Source organism: Typha angustifolia, chromosome 4, assembly GCF_048772165.1.
Source record: "Typha angustifolia cultivar Huaian chromosome 4, ASM4877216v1, whole genome shotgun sequence".
Taxonomy (NCBI): Eukaryota; Viridiplantae; Streptophyta; class Magnoliopsida; order Poales; family Typhaceae; genus Typha; species Typha angustifolia.
Genome location: NC_133242.1, coordinates 4,938,554 through 4,949,924, shown reverse-complemented (window position 1 = coordinate 4,949,924; position 11,371 = coordinate 4,938,554). Strand labels below are relative to the sequence as shown.

At 35.3% G+C, this 11,371-nt stretch overlaps 1 protein-coding gene across 1 annotated transcript; it reads left to right on the top strand.

The window, feature by feature from the left end:
• Positions 1 to 1,640: 1,640 nt before the first annotated feature.
• On the top strand, positions 1,641 to 10,592 carry LOC140759274 (serine/threonine protein phosphatase 2A 57 kDa regulatory subunit B' alpha isoform-like). Its single transcript, XM_073095787.1, has 2 exons — positions 1,641 to 2,995; positions 10,070 to 10,592. The coding sequence occupies exons 1-2, from the start codon at positions 1,808 to 1,810 to the stop codon at positions 10,397 to 10,399; spliced, it is 1,518 nt and encodes a 505-aa protein (XP_072951888.1). The 5' UTR covers positions 1,641 to 1,807; the 3' UTR covers positions 10,400 to 10,592.
• Positions 10,593 to 11,371: the final 779 nt, after the last annotated feature.

Below are 11,371 nucleotides of genomic sequence, written 5' to 3'. Positions count from 1 at the left end.
CTAAAATTCTATTATTATTATTATTATTATAATTTAATAATAGATAAACTTAAGTCTCGATTAATTATCGTGGTCTCTCTTAGGTTTAGCTTAGCCGCCATGTAGGTTAGGCTCTGGAATATGTATAGCATTTCGGTTTCGATCAAAATTTGATGACTTTTGACGTGAGAGTGACTAATCTTTTTAAAACACATATTCTCTTTTATGACTTTTGACACTTGAAAAATAGAAGACCAAGTAAAAATTACACGTCATACATCAATAAATTCCTTTTAAGTCTGACTAGTATGCCAGCGTGGCGTTGAATGAATCATGGCCCACACATGGCATCTTCGTATTAATATAGAGTTATAGACTCGGAATATATGCTTAAATAACCCTATATTTTACTTTAATTGCATCACCACCCCCCAAAGAAATAAAGTTTAAATATCTCTTATTTAATTATAAATACAGTTCTTTTATTTGCAAGGGAAATTATAAGTTATTCCTATTGTTTTGGTTTGACTTCAGCTATTATTGTAATTTTAAATTAACCTTTTAGACGAAATATTTATGCGGCTAGACGATAAGAGAATATTTCTCTACTTATAAAAATAAAATATAATAAAATTTAAAATACCTCTAATTTAATTTTACATTACTTAATTTGACTCGATTTTAACTTACTTTATATATTTTAAATTTAAGTACTTAACTTTTCTGGTAAAATTAATTTAATTATGATAAAAAATATATGCACCAGTAAAACATAGAAAAATGATGGTTAGAATTTATTTTTCTATAATATACTTTTCGATTTATTGATTTGGTAAATTATAAATTATAATAAAATTAAAACACAGGGTGTTTTTAACAAGTTTTCCTATTAACTGACGTATGTTACTTAATTTAATTTACTGTGGCCATAATAAAAACACTAATAAGTTTAGCTTTTCTATCATTAAATAATTTTTTTCTTAACTGTTGAAAAATTAAGTTATATATATATATATATGTTTTATATGAAATGCTGAATTAATTAGTATTTTTACTTAAAGATAAAATACTGATTAGTTTAATATTTTTAATAGGGCTACAGTAAATTAGACTCCATTTAGTAATAAATTTGAAGAGTAATTCTATTTTTTTGGCCCAATACTTAAGAATTACTACGATATTATCCATTCATATAATAATATGATTAATGAGTCCCCACTCATTTATTATTATATCACCACTCCTCCAATCACATCCTTATCACCATATCCTCCCTGCTTCCTTGATCGCTCTGCTTCTGCTCCTCTTAATCCGCATAAGAACGAATCACGAGGTAAATAACACCCTTAATTAATCACCTAATCAACTTATATACCTAAAATAAATCATAATATTCACCAACTCTTGTAGAGCACGCAAACCCAATGTTCTCATTGTTTTATTCTAAATTTCTAATCAAAATGTCGACTTTTTTATTTCACCCCCCTATATATGTTTTTATGGTAATTTACTTCACTTAAATTAAATAGGATTCTAAAGAAACAATCCGAGTACGATGTTTTTAGGCATAGTGGTATAATATAGGGTGTAAAATGAAAGTTTTAATTATTTATAATAGTTTATTGCATTTTTATCTAAAATCGCAATTGGTGTGTATAATGTGTTCCCCCTCCTCCCTCGTCCTTCTCTGATGATTCTTTCTTCTTCTTCTTCTTCTTCTTCTTCTTTTTTCTAACCGGAAATGGTTTCCTCCACCCCCATAAATTAGGGTTTCGTTCCCTTTATCTTCTTCGTCCCCACTCGGAGACCTAGGGTTAGGGTTCCGGTCATGTTGAACAAGTTCATCAAGCGCGGGAGCCGGAAGGTCCCCAAATCGGACGCCCACGACCTCTCCTACGGCGGCTCCGGCGGCGTATCGGTCCAATCCACTGGCATCTCCTCCTCCTCCGTCACCGTCAACCACGCCTCCCGCTCCGCCGCCGCGGCGAATCCGGCCTCCTCCTCCGCAGTAGCCGCGGCGCATCCGCTTTCTCCGGCGGCGGCGCCCCAGATCGAAACCCTTCCCCTCTTCCGTGACGTCCCCGTCCCCGAGCGCCAAGCCCTCTTCCTGCGCAAGCTCCAGATCTGCTCCGTCATCTTCGACTTCTCCGACACCCTCAAATCCGCCCGCGAGAAGGAGACCAAGCGCCAAACCCTCCTCGAGCTCGTCGAATTCGTCCAGTCCGGCTCCGGACGCCTCGCCGAGCCAGTGCAGGAAGAACTCGTCCGTACCTTTGCCGTTAATATCTTCCGATGTCTCCCCCCGGCGGCGCACGAGAACACCGGCTCGGGCGACATCGCCGGCGCCGATCCCGAGGAGGAGGAGCCCTACCTTGACCCGGCGTGGCCGCACCTCCAATTAGTCTACGAGCTCCTCCACCGCTACGTGGTGTCCTCGGACACCGATACCAAAGTCGCCAAGCGCTACATCGATCACTCCTTCGTACTCCGCCTCCTCGACCTCTTCGACTCGGAGGATCCCCGTGAGCGCGAGTACCTCAAGACCATCCTCCACCGCATCTACGGCAAGTTCATGGTCCACCGCCCCTTCATCCGCAAGGCCATCAACAACATCTTCTACAGGTTCATCTTTGAGACGGAGCGACACAGCGGCATCGGCGAGCTGTTGGAGATTCTCGGGAGTATCATCAATGGCTTCGCGCTACCGATGAAGGAGGAGCACAAGCTGTTCCTCGTCCGTGCGTTGATTCCGCTGCACAAGCCAAAATCAGTTGGCATGTACCACCAGCAGCTCTCATATTGCATTACGCAGTTCGTGGAGAAGGATTACAAGCTCGCGGATACGGTGATTCGCGGATTGCTCAAGTATTGGCCCGTGACCAACTGCCAGAAGGAGGTGCTCTTTCTTGGAGAGTTGGAGGAGGTTTTGGAGGCAACACAGTCCAATGAATTCCAGCGATGCATGAGTCCGCTCTTCAAGCAGATCGCCCGCTGCCTTAATAGCTCCCACTTCCAGGTTTGTTGTTCTTCCATTAGTGATTACAATGGAAGAAAATTTCAACAATCATCTTTTTAAGGCTCGTTCTAAGAAATTGGATTTCTTTCTCATGTCTTCTTGCATGCAGTGCAACATTTTATTGTTATTAGTATGTATAGTTTGTCTAGTAATGTTCGATTTTTCACAATGAGTCACTTTTAAATTCAAGTCAATTTTTAATTTGTTAGTGCTGGTGAATATTCTGAACATAATAGTTATGAGGAAATTAGAGTTCAGATCATGAGATCAACTTTTATGATCCTTGTATTCTTCCAGTGTGAAAGCTTTATGTACCTTGCAGTCATCAGCAAATCAGGAATTTAGGGGGTTTTCTCAGGAAGGAGTTACTGTACAATTATTTTGATACATGTGCTTTGATAGTCAGAGTCTTGAACTCTTGCTAAAGGAACTTCTATCTAAAATTTATTTTGGAATTATTTTATCTTATTCTGCTCTGGCATATCTTACCCTCTTTTATGTCAAAACTAAGGCCAATTAGGAAGACCTTTAGAATAGCTAATGCTAACATAGATTCATAAGTGACAACTGAAGCAATATTGCTATAGCCTAGGAAACACAAGAGCTTTCATAGTCTTACCATATTCATATTGGATGCCATATCCGATATGATACTCGTACGGTATTTATCGAATACTTCCTTAAAGTATCGAATAATTTTATTTAGACCCCTTGAATTATCACTATTTTTCACACTTTTTAAACTTTTTATTACTCATATACATCTTCTGTACTAAGAAAAATATTCACATGTACCCCTTTGAACAAAAAGAAACTAACTATATAGACCTTTAAAAAAAATTTTGGTTCAAGAGGGTGTATGTGGTAAAAGAAAGTTTAAGAAATATATATGAAAAATGATAATTTAGAGGGTCTAAGTGAAATTATTCCTTAAAAAAAATACAAGTACATAAGTTTATTAATATATATGGGTAAACATAAATATATACATACACGAGCTATATATCCTATACATATTGTATCCTTATTTTTGAAGATTTATTTAAGGTTTGAAAAATCAATATTGATAGGATTCTAAAAAAAAACGCTCGGGTCAGATCGAACTATTTTTAATTATATAAAATTTTAAATATTATTTGAAAATGCAGCAAAAATTTTAAAATTAAAAAAAGAGCAAAATTAGAAAATAATAATTACTTACATATGAAAACTAAAACAAAAAAAAATACTAATTTACTTAAAACTACTGCAACGAAGGAGAGAGAGAGAGAGAGTGGAAGAAATGAAAAGAGAAAAAAAAATAAATCCTGCCATAGTGAAGGAAAGAGAAGAAAAAAAACTGCAGTAAAAAAATAAGAGAAGAGAGAAAGAAATAAAATGAAAAAACAATTGAGGTCGTCGTAGTTGGATTTGCGTCGGTGGAGTTTGCAAAAGCTAAATTTCTATATCGAAAAAGCAATGGCTATGGTAGAGAGAAAGAAAGAGAAATAATGAATGAGGATCGGCCCGGATTAGTCGGATCGGCCGATCCCAATCGATCCCAATCAATTTATTGGGATCAAGTGTGGATTAGCCGATCCGGATCACGATCTGTCGATCTTCGAACCATGGATTTATCATATCGGCACATCCTTATCGTATTGTTTTCGTATATAAGCTTCTAGGCTTATAGCCTTCTTTCATAAGAAACTGCCCAAATGAACATATACTGTTTATTCTAGGTCTGAGAAAGACAAATGCAGATCATTCATAGTATACAAGAATAAAAGATATAGAAGGGGTCAGATATTGTTTATTGTGGTAATGATAAATGTTTGAACTTCACCACTGATGGATAATGTGTTGAGGACTAATGATTTGTTGCTTGATTGTATACATCAGAGCGTAGAGGATTCTTATCCTTAAGGTTTCAAGTTTTAACAATTAAGCACAAATTTTCACATTTCACACAGCATAATAAGTGCATCTTGAGTAGTCATCAATTAAGAGGGTTTGAGAAAGAATTCCTTGTGACTTAAGGAGAAAAATAATCAAATCGTGATGATTCCATTACTTCTATTGCAGACATTTTTCCTTCTCCTTCTAGAACCTGTAAGGCTTTAACTTGATTAGCTCACTTCTTTGTTCTGCTATTCTAAATTGTCTTTATCAGGCATGAACAACCTTAATCTTAAAGACATATCATTTTGTTGTATTTTTGTTATCTTATTATCTTCTTAATATGCCACAAATAGTCTTTGTTCCATTTTCTTCAGTAAGATTACCCAACTCAACCATCCAAAGATCCTTATGTCGACTATGGTTCTTTTTTCGATGTAGTTTCCCTAGCTGTTGAACATTGATATCTATGTTCTGTAGCTATTTTATATAATTTATCTTTTGACAGAAGTGGTTCTTCCATGTCTTCTTTACTTTGAGTTGTGGTGATTTGATTTTATAGGAAGAAGACTTGGATGATAATGATGAGAATGTTGTGCAATTGAAATCACAGTAGATGTACTTCTCCATTTTCCACTATGTTAACCAAATGGACCTGATATCATTTGGCATCTCCAAGATCCAATCATAAATGGATAATTGATGAGGCTCCATATTAGGGCTCTCAAAATAATCACTCCATCTCGAACTCAGCTCAATAAGGCTTGATCAAACTCGTCATGTATTTGAAACTAGTGAAGCTTGATCAATTAGATCAGACTAAACTTTGATTCAAGGCTAGCTCAATCAAGCTTGGCTTTATTTATATTTATATTAATAATTTGATTTCACAAATTGTAGGCTACCCAAGATTTAATTCAAGCTTGATTCAGGCTTGAATTAGGTTGGATTTGAAATAGGCTTGAATCTACTTATCATGAGACTCGAAATAGTCTCAAATTGAATCTAATCAATTCAAGCTTGATGCTTTGTCTTAGGCTTGAAAGTTGAAACTAATTTCAAGCCAAGCAAACAAAGCTTTGCTTGAACAAGCTTGACTTGATTATACATAACCCTACTCCATGTATGTTTGATATTTATAGGTTACAAAAACTTTACGTCTACACATTCAAATCTGATTCGTATCCAACTCTATTCAAGTCTGGAATGATCTGATTCTGTATGAACCAAAGATCAACCATACAATTTGACATGATTAAGATTATATTTGAATCCAAATATGGCAAGTTAAACAAAATTACAGATTTGAACTCAATTGTACTATTTATGAACAAATTCAATCAAATTTACACCTGTATTTTCCACTGTAAACATTGGATTTTCATTTTATTCAAATTGAAGAGTTCTCTACATTTGCAAACAAAATTTATTTTATTTGCAGCTGTCCTTTCAATCTATGGTTCTTATCGATTATCACCAAAATAGAACTCGTGGCTTCACTTTTGACATGTCTGGACATTCTATTGGTTCAACTATTGCCTAAGATATTTGGCAAAATTTGTGAAGTTGCATTTCATTTACCATATGTCGCTCCTGTTTCCTGAATGTCTATGTTCAAAGACTTTCATGACATTTAAACAGAGTGTTATAGCCTTCTCTACTGTTCATGTTGCATATCTATGTTGATTGATCAAATCATGATGCAGAAATACTGTTCAATTCTACATTAGATGTTTTTTTTTTTTAAATTCAAATAATGATGATATTTATTGTATAATGAAAAGGAAGCTTGTTATGCTTAACATTGGTAAAGGTAGGTTTGTGTTAAATATGTTATAATATACACGATAGCAAGATACTTCTTTACTTGGTGGTGAAGAAATTCATGCCTCAACTATGCATGAACAGTGGGTGCAATAATAGGTCAACGCATAATGATGGCAGTATTTTATCTGGTTGGTGCTATAAAGTATACATAGGATGACGACAAAATTGTGAAGTTAGAAATAAGCTCAATGCATCTTGACTGCAGTACAAAATTAGAAATAAATTTCGGGGTTGTTTGATAGATTTAGTGACTCTTCTGTGATTGCTTATTTTTATGTTCTAATTGGGTTCACTGGTGGTTAATTTAAGATGACCTAAATGAGAGAAGGATTTTGAAATTACTTTTCTCGTTTGAAGGCCCTTGGCTTTTCAGATAGTTTGCTGCCTATATCTTTTCCTTATTAGGATATAAGCAAAAAAGGTTAGGGCTAAGGACTGATTGGAAGGAATGGTGCTTGTTTGAAGATTTAGACCTTAATTTGAAATTCAATTTGGAGTCAAGAGCTAAAGTTTGTAATACTTGCCCAATATTGAGGATCGTTCTACATCACAACACCTGGATAAAGAGGTCAAGAGACTAGGCCTGGTAACTCAAAATTGTTCTACCTATAGAAAAATGTATGGACTAGGCACAATTTCTTGCTTATCACTACTTGACCAATGGCCTACCTCAAGAGAGATGAATGATGGCCGATAATTTAAAAGCTCTTAAATTCTAATACTCTCCCAATGTAGAATTAGCCTCTATATGGAAATAAAAGCTGGATTTTGAGAAGGCAGCTCCAGAAATGCGAGGGTTAATAAACTCAAATAGCACATCTTCGCATTTAAAGAATTTTACTTAATTTGGAAAGACTAAAAATTAGCTTTTGATACAGGAAGTTCTGAAGATAATAAAGAACATTTCATATAAATATTTATTACTTTTGCATGAGCAGAATAGTATATACTCCTATTTCTGATATATGAACCACATAAGTTGTCATAGACCTAAGTTGCAAAGATACTAGTATAAAATATTGACTGCCCAGTTTCCACTATAATGATCTCTACCTGGGTTCTGATTCTTGCATCATCTCATCCTTCTGACGTTGTTGTATTTGTTCTCATAACTTTCCCAACCTTAGTCATGAAATAGATGCTTTGTTAGGAGAGAGAATTCAAAAATGTTTCGATGAGATTTTATGTCGTTAACTGTACTTGTCAAAAGAGAAGTGGTATTTCTGTTAAATAATAACTAGGAAAAATCATATATTCATGCTAATGTTATATCCTGCTGACTTTTCTCCAAATCTATAGATGATTTATTTTATTCCTCTTTCTTTTTTGCTTCTTTTCTCTATCCAAAAACTGCCAAACCAATGAGAGACATGAAAAACATGTATCGATGACGACCTGATATGGTTAGGAACTTGGGATATGTAGCTCCATAATGCAGTAAGCTGCCATGTTATACCTAGACATCATCGAATGAGATGTAGTGGGTCTTATGGATGCCTCAATTTATACTCTTGGTGGCAGAAGTTGTTGCTGTTTGTAGATATTAGCTTTGTTAGTTAGCTCCCTACTTAGGTGGTAGGGATCTTAATGTGGTGACACTACTTAATCATAAGATTTGTTTATCCTAGCTAGAAGAGTTTTACTATATGTTAGAGTAAGTTCTATATGTCCTCTGCCCGTTGTCGGTTGGTGGTTGCTCCTGCTTCGTCATACTCTGATTTATATTAAGTGATCAAAATGTTTCTTACATATTCCTCGTCAAGCTACAGTTTTATATAAATGAGGAGAACTTGTTTGGGTAATGTCAAGTTCCTTTGGCATCTCTTCATCCGCAAGAGTCTCAATGTGACAAGAGACAAGGAGCTGATCTTTCAATAGGCAAAATAATGAAATCCTTAGGATTCTAATCAAATACGGGTGTAAGTGACCTGAGCTTGATCAAGCTTGGTTTGAAATTAATTTTGAGCCTTGAATTAATGGTCAAGCTTGACTTGTTAATCTCAATGTGAACTTGATTTTGTGCCTCTTTTGAGCCTAACTGAACTCATCCTCGACAAGCAGCTCGATAGCAATAATTTAGATGGATTTTGAGTGAAAAACATTAAATCAAGATTAGTGTAATTTTGATTTATAAAGCATGCATTGACTTCAATTGAGGATGATTCAAGCTTGATTTAAGTAAATTGGTTTTATCAGACTTGATAACTTAGCTTAAATTAGATCAAGCTTAGTATGATATGCAATTTCAAATATATGGTCTCATATATCATTTCATATATAGATATATTCATAACATATGTGGGTTGAGCCGTCTTTAGCCAAGCTTGATCTAGCCAACCTTTGTTCAAACTTGGCATGAAATCAATTTCATGCCTGGGAAAGACTGATCGAGGTTGGCTAATTTGATTTCAAGCCTAAACCGACCGAGCTCGAGCAACTTGATTATTTTGACCGTCCTACAATCAAGTTGGCTGGTTGGAAAATAGCCTTGTTCTTCACACTTTTATAGGCACATTCTGATGTCTAGTACTCCAAATCTCCCTGTAGATTGTAAAGAATCATGAGTAAGCTTGCTGTACCACTGTTTTGAACTTTTATCTGATACTGTTCTGCTTTTACTGTTATTTATTTCTTCATTTGTAGGTTATTGATGGATCCTAGTAGTTTCTGACTTTCCTCTGCATTTTTTATCCAACTCTCTTGACTTCTCCAATACATTTTCCTGTTATGATGGTAAATGGTAGAGAATGAAATAATTGCATTATACACAATAAAACAGTCATAGTTGCTTTAGTTAAAATTTATGCTTGAATAGGAAGAATAAAGAAGAAACATCAAAGGTCTAGAAATGGTTCCCCATTCCCAATAGGCAACTGCTATTATGATGAAGCCCTCCAGCAGCATGATGGCCATCTCTGGCAAGTTCTCATATCACAATAATTCAAAGGATATAGTTCATTGAGAAGAAGGTCTAAAATGTAAAGATGAATATAACAGTAACTCAGAACGGACAGGCTATTGGTGTAGGATCTTAATTGAATTCTGTAATCTGTACTTGTTACATATTCTGTGATTCTTTCCTGCTTGCATGATTGGCGCATACTTTGTTGTACTTTAGACCTCTTAATAAATTCCAAATTTGGAGGTTTCAAGCTTGTGTTCACGTAGCAATGCATGCAAGTTTTAGTGACTCATATTACTTTTATGAGATTGAATTCTGCCAATCATTATCAAGTTTTCTTTCTTTTTGCTACTATCGACTCTGGACTAATTATTTGTGCAATATCTTTTAGAAAATACAACCATGTAACTTTGAGATCACAATTTTATTTGTCAGAGTTTCTTATGCATCCATTAATAATGTGATAGGTTGCTGAACGGGCCTTGTTCCTCTGGAACAATGATCACATAGTCAACTTAATCGCCCAAAACCGCAGTGTCATATTTCCCATCATTTTTGAAGCACTGGAGAAGAACATACAAAGCCATTGGAACCAAGCTGTTCATGGCCTGACATCCAATGTTCGTAAGATGTTCCTGGACATGGACAGCGAGCTTTTTGAGGAGTGCCAGCGGCAATACATAGAGAAAGAGGCAAAGGCTAAGGAGTTGGAAGATCAAAGGGAGTTGGCCTGGAGAAGACTGGAATCTATGGCTGAAACCCAGGCTGCAGGAGATGAGATGGTTCTAGTCAATTAGGTAATTCATGCCTCTAATCTTTTGCCCTCTCTCTTTTCTTTTTTTTCTTTCTTAATGTTTTTGATCTGTTTATCCTCGGTATTGTAAGTTAAAATTGTATCAATTTGTGGATATGCCTTAGATAATCATGCATGGTTTTGAAGATATTTTTTTAGCATTTCAATGAGATGCAGTATTATCTTTCATGTTTTGATATTTTTTTTTCTCTCTTTTTCTTTTTCGGGTTCTCTGGCAGTCCACAAATAGATACTGTAACTTGATATATCGAACTACATTCCAGTTGTATTTCCAATATTGATTAAAATTTGTGGCAGCGCTGTGAATTACATCATCATAGATTTTGACTGGACTGATCATCTTAATATGTTTAAGCAAATATTAAAATCTATCTTTTGAAAATACCAACCTCCTCAGTTATTTATACAATACCTTTTATTTTTTGCTTGTGAAAAATGACTAATGATTTGTTGACTTCCCATTTCGAGGCTTTTATTGTGTTATATTACGTAATGTTTCGATTTTGAAACAAGCATCGATGATAGATCATTAGCATCGACTCCAATTTTTTTTATGCATCGTCAGTCATTAAGGAGTTGCAATCAGTTACTGAGGTTGGGTCCTTTACAACTTAATTTGCATTTCGTTTTTAGATTGGCAATAACGGACTCCAGTGTGCTATGTATATATAAGTTATGTGCATCAGGTTTCAAAAGCTGGATCTTGCTCATTGAAAAAATAATTGTAATTTAAATTGCAAAAGATTCTATTGATATAGGTTAGTGGATTTCATAGCATAAATTGATAAGATTTCTAGGCGCATTGGTTTGATCACGAATGATTTCTTGAGGGATGATATAGTTCTCCATGTAAAGGTGCAATTGAGGTCGGAATTTGCCCACTAATTGGTATTACTTCGGCTCCAATTGACTGGATCAATCAACGCTAGTCATAGGGTATTATAATATGGTCTAA

Coding starts and splice junctions, on each gene's coding strand:
- LOC140759274 (XM_073095787.1), top strand. CDS start 1,808: ATGTTGAACAAGTTCATCAAGCGCGGGAGCCGGAAGGTCCCCAAATCG. Junction 2,996..10,069: donor TTAATAGCTCCCACTTCCAG/GTTTGTTGTTCT, acceptor ATAATGTGATAG/GTTGCTGAACGGGCCTTGTT.